Below are 17,318 nucleotides of genomic sequence, written 5' to 3'. Positions count from 1 at the left end.
ATTACCACGTCTCGTAAAAATACAAAGAAAGTGTTAATCCAAGCACAATTAGAGAAAATTCTACGTAGATGATAGATATTGAAGATAAAACAGATGAGATATTGGAGACTAATAGCGATTTGGATGAGCAACAAATTGAGAAGAACCAAGACGATACATGTTTAGAACATGATATATCAGATGAGGAGGATGTGTTTTACGAAAACGTTGAAGAATAAAGCAAGTAATTGGTATAAAACTTCTTTTGTCACGTTTAAGATAAAGCAACAAAAACATAATATGAGTACAGCCGGGCTTGAAAGGAACTGCACGTCAAATAAAAACAGAAATTTTTGCATTTTTTACTGTTATCAATATTGATATGGTTGATGAAATCCTAATTTTTACGAATTTATGTACAAATGAACATAGAAATAAAACGCAATATTTGAGAGATAGATATTGCAGGAATGTGCACAGGACTGAGTTGTTGACCTTCTTCGGAGTCCTCTATTTGATTTGCACAGCACATCAGTCATACAAATGTGATGGGAGTTTAGAAAAGAGATGGCACCGGGATAAAAATTGTTCATGTAATTATGAGCTATAACATATGTAACATTTTCGTTTCACCCCGTATATAATAAAATATCGAAAAAGATTCTTAATCTTTTTGCTTCTCTGAGATTGATATTATAAACATTTTTAGTCTGTTTATAATAACAGAAATTGCGTTTTCTTTTTATCTTGATTGCGGCTATATATTTACTGTGAAAATAAATCTGAATCTATCCACTTAGGTTAGTGGGAAAATGTATGCTGAAATGAGAATGATTTTGGGAGGACGAGATGACGACGCAGTGGACCTGCTGCCGGAGCAGGAGATTTCATTGTTTGAATCCGGATTTTTTGTCATAGGAAATTCGTTAGTGTAGCAGTCAAAGGGAACAAATATGGGTCTGAGCCTTCACGGCACATCTCAGAGCGTTTTAAAAACCGGCAAATTATGGCTTAATTCGATGAGCTTTGGTTAGAAGGCGGTGATTTAATCTCAAAATGTTATTTCGCAGTATTTATTAGTGAGATAAATAGATATTAAGTAAGAACTTAGTTTTTTGTTGTCTACTAGAATTTAAGAGACCTCTTTTTTAGAGTCTTTACCAGTTCCTCTCCTAATAAGTGATGTAGTACCAATAAGTGCCCCCTTTTTTAATTTAATTGTCTGTTTTGTCTCTTTAATTGTGTTCTGTTTGTCCCTAATTGTCTTTGATTGTCCTTAAGTGTTTTAATTTTAGTAATTTTAATATATCTGACATCACAATTTTCTGCCAAAACAGAAACCAAATTCAATTTATCAAAATTTGATAATTACAATTTAAAGCAGTTGCACACCCACAAAACTGTACATCTAACTTCATTCATTGTCATATAACTATCCTTTTAATTAAAAAATCCAATTAATGAACACACATTTCTAAAATATATCTATGAAATAAATGTAAATAACTTTTAATAATTTAATAACATAAAAGATCACTTTCATTTAACAAATAATTACAATATCTCTCCCCTCAAGAACTTCCCAGCTAATTGTCAAATAGTTACAATAAAACAGATGGTCATATATCACCATTAATCCAGGATAGTTTGAACTATGTTTCACGAATCATTAATTAATAATTCTTGTACCGGCAACATTTAATTTACCTGGTACCGTTAGACCTGAAGATGCTTAGCAAAGTGTAGTAAGCGAAACCGGTCGTTTTGGTGGCAAAATTAAATTGATTGTGAGCAAGTCTTATTTTATTTTTTTTACTTATTTCAAAGTAGTTTTGTTAAATTTTTGTAAATAAACATTTATCTTTAATATACTTAGATTTGTTCTCATTTCAGTTTAAAGGTTTATAAATAAATATAAGTTTTATGAATCAGCTAATTGTCATATTTTAGTTTTCTTTTCAATTTAATTAACCTTGATAATTTAATAATAATTTAGTAAAGTTTGGAAGTTCATTTCGATATATGGCAGTTAGTACATCTTTTTCGTCATTTGGTACATCACCATATTTTTAATTCTGTTTTGTTAGAAGGTTAAACTCAATGTAATGTTTAATGATACATTTGGATATTTTTATTTGTAATAACTGTTTATGTGAAATAAAAATAAATATGTATTATTAAAAATATAATAAATGCGGTAGTTCACCACAGCGAAATGTTCGGTTTACATCTAAACGTTTCCAAAACTAAAACTTTAGTATTTTCAAAGACACCAATAAACGTACAGGTGTATGCCAAGGGTCAAATAATAGAACTTAAATTCCATAAAATATTTGGGAACAAATATCAATAGTCAGTGTAATCCAAAAAAGAAATCCTATCAAGAATCGAACAAGCAAGGAAAACATTCATGAGCATTAAAACATTTTTTACAACTTTTACTGTCTAACTGCATGGCTGTGAAAGTTGGACAATGGAAAAAAAGGATAGATGCCTTTGAGATGTATATATATATATATATATATATATATATATATATATATATATATATATATATATATAGACGAATATTGAGAATTTCATGGGTACAAAGTGTTACTAATGTTGAGGTACTTCGTCGCATGTGTAAACAAAAAGAATTACTAAGAATAATCAAAGAAAAGAAAATGCAATACTTGGGTCATGTGTTGAGAGGCTAAAGATATGAATTACTTCAAGTTATACTGGAAGGAAAAGTACAGGGCAAAAGATCAGTAGGAAGACGCCAAAACTCGTGGCTGAAAGACCTGAGGAGATGGTTCGACCGCTCATCCGTAGAAATCTTTCGCGCAGCAGTTTCCAGAACTACAATTACCATTTGGATCGCCAACCTTCGAAAGGAGACGGCGTCATGAGAAGAAGATTTCTCATTAAACCAGGGGTTTCAAATTATTTCTTTTAAAAATATATTTACCCTTGAAATTTAGAAATGAAGAAGTATCATCGATCAGGCTATCAGAGCTGCTGAAGCTTAATGATAAACTACAACACATCTGCCAGGATGTTAATGACGATGATGATAACCTGAGAATTATTATTATTTCTTTCCTTTTAACACATAGATAGACCTTTTGGCATCTATCCCGTCAGGATAGCGTCAATTTTACTTGCCTAGATATTTTTAATCGAAATACTAGTAGGCGAGTAAATTACCTTTTTTGTTAAACAAATAGTTTGTACTTTTCTTAATATTTAATTTAGTATTAAGGTAAACATATTAGTTGACAGGGTTATTGTTTTCTTTTCTTAGTCAGGTATTCCATTATATTGTATTCCATTAACTGTACATTATATTTGAAGATTAATATATGTTTAATTAATTGTAAATTGTATATTTTCTATAACAAAGTGGGGATTAAATTGGGTTGTATATAATATCTGTTTAATTAGTATCTTTTTACCCTTTTATTTACAGCAATATAATATAATACTTTGGGAAGTAACATTGATACTTTCCTGGCGCCCAACATTTTCTTTTTAGTTCGTTCCTTATTTCAGTACTCTTTTCTTGTTCACTTATCCTTGATACTGAACTGAACTATCTTTTACAGGCATACATATTGGCCTAATCCTTCCTGAGTTTAATTGGTCATCCTCTCGCATAGCCTGCTAGCCAAACTGCATTAAATCTCACAAATATTTTGTTGTGAGCACATATGTTTCATTTTTGTTACATTGGCTACTACATCTGCCAATCCCATATCCTTGTTAAATTGGTGCTTACCACAAAAGCCCACTTTTACAATTTGTGTCAAGCTTTACCATCTATTTCGCCACGATTCTTATTCATTCCTTCTTGGTCTTTAAGTCTAGGTACACGACCTGCAAATACTAGACACTGATGTTCGTTGTTAAATATGCATCCGTCTTTATGTATTCTACTTTTTGTCATCACTGCTTCTAATATAATATAAAAACGTATTGTGAACAGTGGATCGCCTTGTATAAATTATCTGCTTACTCTAAATGTCTTTAATCTTAATACTTTCCAAATTATTTCGTTTTCAGTGTCAGTTAGTGTTAATTTTATGAACTTTAATAATTAGGTAATATTAGTAACTTTAATAATGGGTAATCTAGGTATCTCAATGCTTTGTACATCTGTATGTACATCTCTACAGGTTTATATTCATAACACGTGGTTTATATTTCCTTTAACGAAAATATTAGATCTTTTACGGTCCTATTATTTCTGAAGCCAACTTGGTATGAGCCTAGCATCTGATTAGCATGCCTATTTAGTATGTGTCCATATATACCATTGGATATGACTTTAAATAATAAGGACCAATTTATAATTAAAAAAGCGGATGATCGTTTGTTGGCAATTAAAACAAAATTTATTGTATTAATAATAATAAAACTATTAATTGTATATACCCAGCTCACTTATTTGTCGTTAAATATTATTTACATACTTCTATATATCTTAATAATTAGCAAATATATTTATAGATGTTATATTTTTATATAAATTTTAAAACTTATAATAGTGTGGTAACGATATGATGTATTTTCATTAAGACATCATTGATTTCCGAAGCGGAAATCGAAACATTAAAATAAACGTATTTTAAACTGATATCACAATAAAAATAGTAAATCTCATAAAACAGTTCAATTGAATTTTGATTTTTGGTAATCGAGATTAACTTAAATCTTAGTTGGTATGAAAATTATATTACTGTTTGATATTTGTGAAAAATTTCAGTGCCACTAAAAATTTATATTCATAATATCTGCAAAATGTATTAATACATTTTTGTATTAAAAAGACCTACTACTGAAACTGTCAGTTTCAGGACAAGCGAAGCAGTAACATCTCCAGAAGATGCCAACCCCTAGTGTTGGCGAAACGTCGAGAACTAATCTCGTAAGACAACGGCCTAACAGCCCGAACAAACAGTTTAACAAGTTACTTTAAAGGAGGTTTGTGAAATGTTTAATAATAAATAATATGGTCAACAAGTTTCGCAGTCTACAGTTAGAAAAATTGAACTGGTAGAATTGTAGAATTGAACCAGGTAGAAATGTTAAATTTACTGATGAAAAAAAGTTAGATATACTTCTAGAGATTGAGGAAAATCCTCATAAGACAACTCGAAAACTGGCCGCCTTCAATGATGTAAGTATATCATTTATTTTGAGAGTTTTGCATAAAGAAAAATACCACCCTTACAAAGTTCAGTTAGTTCAGGAGTTAAATGAAGATGATCCCGATAAAAGGCAAGAATTCTATGAAATGATGATGGGCAGAATGAACGCAGATTTGCAGTTCATAAACAAAATAGTTTTTTCTGATGAAGCAACGTTTCATTTAAACGGAACGGTTAACAAACTCAGAGAAAATCCTCACTGGGTGTGTGAGACCCACGCAATATCATAAAAAAATTAACATTTGGGCTGGTATCATTAACAATAAAATTATTGGTCCTTATTTTTTTGAGGGCACAGTTGATGGTGAGGTTTATCTAGATTTTTTGATTAACTTTTAAGTGCCTACATTACGAAAAATTTTTCCTGATGCCAATCATCCAAATGAGATAGATCGATCTATTTAATACCAACAAGACAGAGCTGTTCCGCATTTTGCGCGTATAGTTAGAAATTATTTAAACGAGGCTTTTCCCAATAGGTGGATTGGAAGACGTGGAACGATCGAATGGCCGGCTAGATCCCCGATTTGACTCCTCTCGATTACTTCTTATGGGGTTATTTAAAATCTAAAGTATGTTTTAATAGACCAAACAGTATTGCTGATTTAAAAGTTGGGATAACGGAAGAAATTAACAAAATAACCGCCGAGGTCGTACAAAATGTTGTGCGATAATTCCAAAATCACCTCGGCTATTGTCAAGAAGTAAATGGTGGTTATTTTGAACATTTAATTGAATTGAAAATTACATTGAAAAATACATTCTAAATATTATGTGACATTATTATCTTCATTCAACCTAAAGTTTTGTGATAGAGACATTATCAAAATTTTACATTTTAAAAATCAATTTTCTCAGTTATGATTGCACCAAACTTAAAACACTTTATATTTCTGAACAGAGGACTAAAATTCCTTTCTAATAAGGTGTCACACGACCCCCTTTGTTATTTAAAATTTTCGAGGGGGTTCTTATAATTCACGGGGTGTTCTGGAAGGGGATAATATTTTCATACTGTAAATTGTCAATTTAAGAATAAAAATCGACCTGTTTCAGGTTTTTTTCAGATAGTACATAATAACGCCAAAAATGAATTTATTCCATACATATGGACCGCATGGTATATTCGTACTCATTTCAGATAGTCCCTAAAAAGATTTTTTCTGACTATTCTTGACTAATATAATTTTTATTAGGGATGCGTGTATTCTCAACAACATAACTATTTAATCGATGAAAACTTCTTAATCGACTTGCTATTAAACCACTTCTTAATCGAAGTGGTTTAATAGCTATAAATACCTATTTTATTCTTTATCAGAATTATACATTTGTATAATATTTATTTACATTTCCTGCTTTGTCTATTTCAATGACGTAGTTATATATTTCACAATCATATTAAGAAGTAATATTTGCTTGGAAATTTTAAGTTCTTAATGTTCCAAATAAATTGGTATGTATAAATATTTAATGTAATTTGGAAACAATTTAGTCTTGGACTAGTTCGTACATAACTGATATCAGAGCTCATTTTTTAACTAGTTCAGGGTCATTATTACTATCTAGAATTAAAATATACATAGACAATGATTTTTTTAAAATATATTAAAAATACGATTTTCTTGCCAATTATATTTTTTCAAATTTTACCAAATTAGAAAGTATATCTATTTTTATTTGATGTTTAGTCTTTCAGATGGATAGGAAAATCTTTTAAAATAGTAAAACACTAAAACAATAAACTGCACGCAAATATTTTTTTATTTTAATTTACAAAGTAAATATGAGCAGGTGTTATTAGTTCTATAGTAACTTCCGGTCGAAGTCAAAATTTGCCAAACGGAGCAAAAAAATAATTAATAAATTTGCTAGACAATTGGAACTGGGTTCAGTGAACAGAGTGTATAAAAATCATATCGATTTTTTAAATTTTTGGTATCAAAAATGAGCATGAAATATTTGCAGCTTCAACTATCATACAAAAATTCGTTGCGGTCCCCGAAAATTATAAATTTTCATCAAAATTATAAGAAAGAAATATCAGTTTGACGTCACAAACTTTATTTATAGCTTAAAAAATCAAATTTATTTTACACTAAACAAATACCACATATCTATTTTTTTCTTAAATAACTGTTGGTTCAAAATAGCAATGTAGTGAAACGTAAAACAGTTTTAATACTTTTCCAACTTAGGATTAGAAAAAATAGATTTAACTGTATTCAATAGTATCTCTAACTCTTTAAACAGCGTTCATACTTGATTGGCATATGCTATTTGCATCCCTTATAAGTATAAAATCTTCTTTGCGTGCTGTCTCTAATGAAGGTTAGCGATGACATATGCAAATTCGTCTCTATCCTGTGGTTTTCTTATTAGGGTATGGAGGTCTAGTCCTGTTCAATCCTCGATGCTACTCAGCCAGTTCATTTGTTGTCTGCCAGGACCAAGCTTTCCTTCTTTGTTTTCATCCATTATTAGTCGAAGGAAGTTATATCTCTCGAGTCTGAATATATGTCTAAGATAAGATGTTTTACGTTTTTTAATAAGTTCTACAGTTCACGATCTCTATTTATACGTCTGAAAACTTTTTCATTTCTAACATGGTCATTCCATGGAATTTTTAGAATGCAGCCGAATATCCACATCTCAAAGTTTTCCAGGCATCATCACGAGCTAGTTGCCAGTGCCCAGGCTTCCATGCCATGTAGCAGGATACTGTTTTAACAAAAATATGGAAGCGTTTATATTAATTTTTCCTGAACTAGGCGATCCCATCTCGCTTATTACGAGGATATCAATATTTAACCTGTTCATTTTTTGGAAGGTGTTCTTGATTTTGGTTGCCTTAAACATGCTTAAACAGGTTTTTCCACTTAAGGGTGGGTCCTAGCTCTCTCCTCTCTCAGTATAAAATAACATTTAAGATTAGTATAAATTAGATACATTTTTGTGTTCTTCGCAGAACGTTGGCTACAATTTCGGCAAATCGTTCCCGATTTCGACAGAATACTAAAAGTGATTGTGAATTTAAACCAGTTCGTATAGTTTCACACTTTTGAGCCACGAACGATGTCTTCTAATCGAATCTTTATAGCACTATTTTTAAAACTGTTATTTCCTCTACTTCTGAAGATCTTAACTTCCATTTCTTTTCTAAGATCTTTCAATTGAAACTCACTTGCTTCGCTGTTCTATAGTGAATCTCGGCTTGACTCAACGTTAATAACCAAACCAAAATAAATGTTAATAATCTTAAATGTTAATAAAACAACACAATAAAAGTAAAAGTAGAAGAAGAACTAACCGACCCTATTGAAGCTGGCAATGGGATAAGACAGGGAGATTCCCTGTATTGTTCAACCTAATTATGGATGAAATAATAAAAAAAAGTAAGAACTAAAAAAGGATACCAAATGGGAGAAAAACAACTCCTAATAATCTGCTATGCAGACGACGCAATACTACTCTCTCAAAGTGAAGACGATTTCAATCAGGCATCACATTATCTTGCTACTTAAAGCTCGAAACTGAAGTGGAAAATCGAGTGAATGGAGTAAATAGAGCCGCAGGCTGCCTGAATTAAACAATAGAAAGTGGAGAATTAAAAATAGTGGGAAAGAAATGACAGGCAGAATTTACAAAACAGTCATCAGACCAATAATGATATATGCAGCAGAAACACGACCTGATACAGAGAGGAAAAAGATGGCATGGCACTATGGACAGAGCTAGAGGTCCAAATATACGACGTAGATGCAAGGGGAGAACATCAAGAACTGGGTAAGAAAAAGAAGAGTAGAATGGAACGATCATATAAGCCGAATTAGAACAAATAGAGTAGTAAAGACAGCAAGAGACGGTTCCCCAATAGAAACACGATCAGTGGGAAGACCAAGAAAACGATGGAACGACAACTTCCTGGAGGGACATTGAAAAACAGACAAAGTCATGTCTACATAAAAAGAAGAAGAAAAAGATGAAGCATTGGCTCGTCTCTAATGCTACTCACTATTTTATTACTGACAAGTAAATCTTCTAGTATTCCAAAATAATATAGCTTTTGCTAACATTTTAATGCCTGTCAGGCACCTATCAAATTCTTTATCTTCACCTTAACTTCTGTTGAAGAGCTTATATCTATTATATGTTTGGTTTCAAAATAGCAAGCAATACTCCTCGAACTCCTGTATTACTTTATCATACTTTTTCCCCTCGTCCCAACACACTTTGATGTTCTGAAAATGTTTTGAACATCTTTGCTAGATAAGTTTAAGAAAATTGCAATTTTGATTTCGTCATCTTTCTTACACAGTCAAGTTGCTGTTATATAGATAAAAAAACTATTCAAAAACTTTTCATAATTTTGATTGGTATGCTAATTAAACGTGATGCTGTTTGGTGCCTTGGCAGACTCAAATTCATAGATTCGTTACAACTAAATTCTTATTTTTATGGCTCTTATAGACCTGGCACCATCTATTATTATGTTAACTGTGAACATCTACATAAAGATATACACACATAAGTTTTTGAAGTTATACTTCGATACTCGCGTTTGACGTTGGAAGTTTGTACGGGAGTGAATCGGCAAAATCATTACATATGTAAGATATAGGTAAGAGAGAGAGAGAGACAAAAGATATATTTTCTCTCTCTTTCTCTCTCGGGAATAAAAATGTTCCTTTTGTAAATATATTTAATATTTATTGATATTATTATTATTTTAAATTAATTCGGTAGATATATACACTTGGCCAAAGTCGTTTACAAATAAATATTCTTTCTGGAACTTCTATGATTCGTAATAAACTTTCCATTTTTGGAATACAATAAATAAATAAACACAAAAACAAAATACAACCAAAAAACTGACATCTTAATAATGTTCTTGCCAAATAATGACATTGATTAGCCACCTTATTATTAAGGTTACTGGTAGAATGAGTTGAAACGCGGAATTTAGAACCAGAAGTCGCGAGTTCGATCTCAATGAGGGAATATATTTTTTTAATTATTATGTTCTGATTTTTGTCACTTTGGTTTTAAAAATCAAAGAATGGAAAAATCATAACATCTTTTTTAATATTGTTTCGATAATTTTATACATTATTTAATTTTCCAAACTATTTGATTTATCATTGAATCTTTAGTACATATAGTAGTCATGGGCGTAGAGATGAAAGGGACAAATATAATGATTGTTATTTTAAATTTCTTTTACATATATATATATATATATATATATATATATATATATATATATATATATATATATATCTATATATGTATATATATATGTTTATATGTATGGAGATAAATCTTAAAAAAGGTCGATTTTATTTTTAAACTAAGATTTTTTGGCATATATATGATAGTACTAGTGACGTTATCCATCTGGAAAGAAAGAGTTATTCTTTCACCCAGAGTTAATTTAATAAGATTTTCACAATTTAGTGGGGATTCTGAAACGGTTCCACAAAGAATAAAAAAAATCCAGGGACCTAATGATTTATACGAGTGCTTTCAAATAGTATATTAATTCTTCCATGGTCCCATTTAAAAGTATTTTACAAAATGGCTCCAAGACGCTATTAATAAAACTGAGGCTTAGTTCAGTTACCTAAAAATTTAGTAATTCAAGTTTTAAGGTTCAGAAAAGAGTTGTTTGGGTTATTTCGTTTTCTTTTCACGTTGAATGAATTCATTCGTTTTCGCTAGAATGTATATTGAATATGTTGTAATTATCTCCACAATTTATAAGAACAAACTATATACTAAAATTCTTGACCCTTTTAATATTTATTATTAAGGACTCAATAGTTATTTTCTATCTATTTTTCTGCCTTTATGTGCTATAACTATAAAGGAAAAATCCTAAAAACTTGATACTTGATACATAGCTTGGTCCAAGATCGAACCCTATTGAATTTCTTGTGCCCGGTCGTCCGATACTGACTTACCTCTTGCTATTTTGACGACACGGGTCTCCCCCATTCTGCTTATTGGGTTATTCCATTTTAATTTTTTCTATTTATTGTCTATTCGCTTATACACTGTACGGTACATTTTCTTCTAATGTCTTCGCTTCTCTTTCGATCTCTCAGCGTATTTCGTGTAACTCTTCTTAGTACTCTCACTCTTATCTCTGCCATTTCCAGTAGCCTTTGTGTTGTGGCTATGTCGGGTCTTGTTTCTGAGGCATATGTCATTATTGATCTTACACTGACTTTATAAATTCTTGACTTCATCTCAGTGTTAATGTGCCTGTTTCGCCATAAAGTGTTAATAATTCATCCTGTCAGTCTATTTGCTTTTTGTACTTGATTTCTCACTTCTTTGTCCAAGACTCCATAGCTGCACAATATAGATGCACATTAGTAATAATGGTATTTTATTTCCATTACTTTTCATCAAAATATTGATTCAATCCTTCATTCACTATACTTCTATTACAGGTCAAATGTTGTTTATATACAGCAAACGATGCACCATATACCTAATTCTGTTTCTCTTTCTGCTCTCTCTTACCTATAGCATTACATATATGTAATGATTGTGCAGATTGGTTCCCATATAAATTTGTAACGGCGAACGCGTGTAAGTATAGAAGTATAACTTCTACCGCACACACCCGTTTTTTATATTTTATTTGTACTCCTTGACAACGGGTAAGGTTTTATAACTTAGTCAGCCTATTGAGTAACTGATTGACATCCCTGCCTTGTCTGCTAGTGCTGCCAACCTAAGCAATATTATACACGGACCTTACATTAATAATCGAAACGTTAAAATAAACGTATTTTAAACTAGAATTGTGAATAATTATTAATAACAATAGTAAATTATATTAAAATGCCACAAGAAAATTGTTTGTAGGTGCCTACATAATATAAAAAATTATGACTACAAAATTATCACATGAAGAGGATCATAGAAAGTTCGAAATTTTTAAATGATAGATTATTATCAAAATATACTAGGGGGAGTGTTTTGCTTATCCTCTAAAAATATATAAGTTAATAGGGTATGACAATCCATAATAAACACCATAATATGCTGGAGAAACGATTACATAATAAACCAAAGGTGAACAAACTGTTTTTCATATAAGGCTCAAAGGCAAAAAAAAGAAATTTTGCGTTTTAAAATGAATTGGAATAAACAAAAATAAAAACAATTAAGAAATTCCATCAGCAATAATACGTAGGATAGCAGATAAGAGATTTATGCAACAGTGAATAACTTTCCTTTGTTTATTTAATATAAAACAACTTGTATGTAAAGTTTAGTACACACCAAGATCTAAAGAAATTGTAATTGTTTTGTTTATAACTACGATTTTATTTTATTCGTGTTGAAATAACTTTAACCTAGTATTTGCACACAATTTTATCAAAAAACTAAAAATACTGGTTGTTTAAGTTATCAATTGTTGCTTAAATATAAGTTTAAATAAATTTAACACGAGGATAAAACTGCAAATTGCATGATTTTCGTTAATGTATCATATCTTTGTAATAAATACCAAAAGAACATTTTAGTAGTGTGTATTATATTTTTTTCTTTATATATATTTATTTTTTCAGCTCTTATACCAGCACAGAATGCATTCTTAAAGAAAATTAAAAACAATCCTGAACTACATGACGCGAAATGGGCGAATCTCTTTTTAGAAGATAGACTAAAAGAGAATGAAATGGTATTACCACAGTATGTACTTAATTTATTTATTAATATGAGCCCTAACAACTATATAATAAAACAAATTAAAATATATAGCAAATTCAGGTTTCACTGTTAATTTATTATTATTTTTTAATTATTATGATAGTAATGCTATATAAGCAATATTTTAAATGATAAATAATCACAAAATGTAATGTTTTATACAATCCATATAACTTACTAAAGTCATAAGGATCATCAACATATGTAAAAATTAGTAACAACTAAATAATGGGACAGTATGAAGTAACTGTTAAAAACCACACAAAATAAGACAGTCTGCGAAAACAATGCAGTCGGACCCTCTAACAAACAGCAAACTATATTCTACAATTAATTTATTGTCAAATTGAGTGAATCGCTTTATTATTTCAATAAAACGTTGGATAAGGCAGGGAGATACATTGTCACCAAAATTATTCATAAGGGCATTATAGTATGCCTTAAAGATGGTCAATTGGGACCACAGCTTAACCATTTCCGTTTCGCATATAACATTGTGCTTATCACAGATAATTAAGGAGAAGCCACAGATATGTTAAATGAATTGAACTTTGCATGTTCGAAGGTGGGCCTCAGAATGAACTTTACGAAAACTAAGTTTATGACAAATATAGTTCTCAGTAACCATTTAACTATTTAAGACAAAGTGGTAGAACTGTTGGAGAAATATACGTAGGATAACCAAACATGCGAAATCCAAAGACGAATTACTTTAGCGTGGGCAGCCTTTGGAAACCTGCAAGACACACTTAGGGCCAACATATCAATTAGTCTCAAAAGAAAAGTATTTGACTGTGACTCTAACCAAGACTACGGCTTCGAAATTGAGAGTGACACAGAGACGAATGGAACGGTCTATGCTGAAAGTGGCGTTACTGGACCGAATAAGAAACGAAGATCTGCGAAGAAGGACGAGTATTGCTGATGTTGTGGAACGCATAGCGGAACTGAAATAGAACTGGGCAGACCATGTAGCGAGAATGCACGACTCACGTTAAACGAGCAAAATTACAAAATTACAAAATTACAAAATTACAAAATTACAAAATTACAAAATTACAAAATTACAAAATTATAAAATTACAAAATTACAAAATTACAAAATTACAAAATTACAAAATTACAAAATTACAAAATTACAAAATTACAAAATTACAAAATTACAAAATTACAAAATTACAAAATTACAAAATTACAAAATTACAAAATTACAAAATTACAAAATTACAAAATTACAAAATTACAAAATTACAAAATTACAAAATTACAAAATTACAAAATTACAAAATTACAAAATTACAATATTACAAAATCGAGATCTGGGAAAGGAAGGTGTTGTGGAAGATTTTTGATGGTATTAGGGGGAAACTGGCATAGAAGAACAAATAAGGAGGTAATGGAGATGTATGGAAAACTTCTAATTGTACAAAAATCCAAAGCACAGAGAGTCAGGTGGTTAAGTCACATTACTCGAATACCAGAGAAACGTTGTGTAAAAACGATGCTTTTTTTATCATACAGGTTTCTTATTAGGATAACTAGGTGGTTAGATACTCCCATATTTTCCATTATACTTTAAAATAATTCCGTTTTACTGAATCAAAAGCCATTGTGTAATTTACGAATGAAAGCAGTATTGGTATATTCGGTTATCTCGCTTTTTCTAATAAAAAATACATAGAAAGTATAAAAAGGCTTTCGATGAAATAGATCAACTATAGATGATATATTAATAACAACACAAATTAGTGGGAAAGCATTGCATCTGCCTATATATGCTTTTTAAATGTGACTAAAGCCGAAGACTACGTTATATTAGAAAAAATGTTCCAATTTCTAAAAGAAAAAATAAATTCAACAGAATGATAAAGGATAATTAATTAAAGAGTATAACAGGTTGATAGATGTCCACTATTCTTCAACTTAATAATAGACAAAATCATTGAAGAAATTAGAAAGGCAAGACAAAACAAAAAATTGTAATTAACGACGAAATAATCAAACAAGTCATCATCATTATCATCATCATCATCATCATCATCATCATCATCATCATAATCATCATCATCATCATCATTATCATCATCATCATTATCATCATCATCATCATTATCATCATCATAATGATGATCATCATCATCATCATCATCCACGTCTACTGCTGGACATAGGCCTCCCTTAAACTCCTCCTTTTTTTGCGATTTTGTGCTCTTTGTTGCCAATTTTTCGTGATACGCCTAATGTCGTCAGCCCAACGTGTAGATGGTCTTCCTCTACTACGTTTATCTGCTCTTGGCCTCCAATGTGTAATTTTGCTTGTCCATCGTGGGTCATGCATTCTCGCTACATGGCCTGCCCAATTCCGCTATGCGTTCCACAACATCAACAATTCTTCTTCTTGATGTGCCTATCCGTTAGGAATGTTGACGATCATCATGGCAATCTTTATCTTATCTGCAGCAGCGCAGAAAAGCTGCACAGATGTTGTATTGAACCAGATTCTGAGGTTCTTTCCCCAAGATGTTCTTCTTCTTCCTGAACCTCGTTTTTCAAATATTTTTCCTTGCAGGATGGCTTGAAGGGGAGCATATCTGGATTCATTTCGCATAATATGTTCCAAGAACTGTAACTTTCGAGATTTGATGGTGGTCAGTACCTCTCAGTTCTTATTCATTCCTCTGAGGACCTCCTCATTTGTGACTCGGTCAGTCCACAGGATCTTAAACATTCTCCGATATAGCCACATCTCAAATGCTTCCAGTGTTCTGCACATATTTTCGTTCAAGGTCCACGATTCAACACTATAAAAAAGGACAGAGAAGATGTAGCATCGCAGCATTCTTACTTTTGTATCAAAAGAGAGGTTATGACACTTGAAGAAGGCCCCTATCCGATTGAAGGTGGACCTACCTTTTCCGATGCGTGCTCTAATCTCCTGGTTGTTGGTCCATTCTTCATTTATTATGGTGTCGAGATAGTTTTAGTGCGTCACTTTTTCTACAGAGGATTGGTTGACGTAGAGTTGACCTTCTGTTATCCTTTTCTTGCTAATTATCATAAGCTTTGTCTTTTTAACATTTACATTGACTCCATATTGTTGACTGTAATACGTGATTTTGTTCATAAGAACTTGTAGGTCTTCTAAGTTGTCCGCAAATACTATGGTGTCATCTGCATATCTGATGTTATTTAGCCGGTAAACATTTAGTAGAATACCTTTTTTAGTTTCGTGCAAAACTTCGATTAATATTCTTTCAAAGTACAGATTGAAGATTAGAGGAGACAAACTACAGCCTTGCCTCACTCCATGCATGATTTTAGTATTTGCATCATCTTAGCATGCTGTACTCGATCAAACGCTTTCTCGTAATCAACCAGACGTGCGTATACGTTGCAGTTGACGTCTCTGCATCTCTGGAATAAGACTTGTACTGAGAACAAAGCCTCTCTAGTACCAACAGAATTTGTGCATCCAAACTGGTTGAGGGCAATTTGACTTTCATACGGCTTGTAGATTCTCTTATGAATTATCTTTAGAAACAATTTTAGGAGATGACTCATGAGACTTATAATACGGTATATCAGCAATACTCGTCCTATAAAACATACTAACATATAAAAAAGCAGATAAGATAGATACCAGGAGAAATACTACTGCAGATGGAGAACACTAAAACATTAAATATATGTTTATAAAAAGTAGAGAACAAGCAGAAAAATATCAGCAGGATATGAAACAAATGTTCATACGTCAGACTAGACAAATTTAATATAAATTGAAAAACCATAATTTACCCAAATGATGCCACTTCTAACGTGTAGTATTCTCGATTTGGAAATAAGAGTACCCAACATTCGATCTTATATATTTTCAGTATTAGTATATGGAGTTAAGACATGTTTATTAAAAATACATTTAGCGATTTAGCAATATCATTACCAACAGAAGATAGGTGTCAGTCAGCTGCGATCTTTAATTGTAACTGTACAAGTCTATTTAACCTCCACATTAGTACTGTCACTTTCAGTTTGTTTCACCATTTCATTACAAAAATATCACATAATAGTGATAATACAGTATTCTAAGGTCCCATGATTTTCATTATTATATCTTAGTGTTAGATAATATTTTTATTTTTGTAGTAAAAAATACGTCATACCATAAATTTGCACTTTGATAAAAACCTATTTTTAACCATTTATAATATCTAAATATATCCTTTCCCTAACAATGTGATATCTACAACGTCTATTTACTAGTAGAATTTTATAATTTTCAAAAAGCTTAATTTTAAAATAATCTCAAAACTCTCCTCGTACACTTTCCATTCATATTGGGTAGCGAATTGAAAATATTATAATTTTTTTGTATATGGCCATTATTATTTTTCTTAATTTTAATATTATCTG

The 17,318-nt window shown here is 31.0% G+C and overlaps 1 protein-coding gene across 1 annotated transcript in view; it reads left to right on the top strand.

Annotated features, from left to right (window-relative positions):
- The window catches only part of LOC140435019 (60 kDa lysophospholipase), a 70,757-nt gene that overhangs the window by 18,023 nt on the left and 35,416 nt on the right, over positions 1 to 17,318 (top strand). Inside the window, exon 3 of the mRNA XM_072523680.1 lies at positions 12,767 to 12,890. Within this exon, the coding sequence (XP_072379781.1) occupies positions 12,767 to 12,890 (124 nt within the window). The remainder of the gene's footprint in view (positions 1 to 12,766; positions 12,891 to 17,318) is intronic.

This window comes from Diabrotica undecimpunctata, chromosome 2, assembly GCF_040954645.1.
Source record: "Diabrotica undecimpunctata isolate CICGRU chromosome 2, icDiaUnde3, whole genome shotgun sequence".
NCBI lineage: Eukaryota > Metazoa > Arthropoda > Insecta > Coleoptera > Chrysomelidae > Diabrotica > Diabrotica undecimpunctata.
Note: the sequence above shows the minus strand (reverse complement) of the source record. Positions and strands in the feature narration are given on the sequence as shown.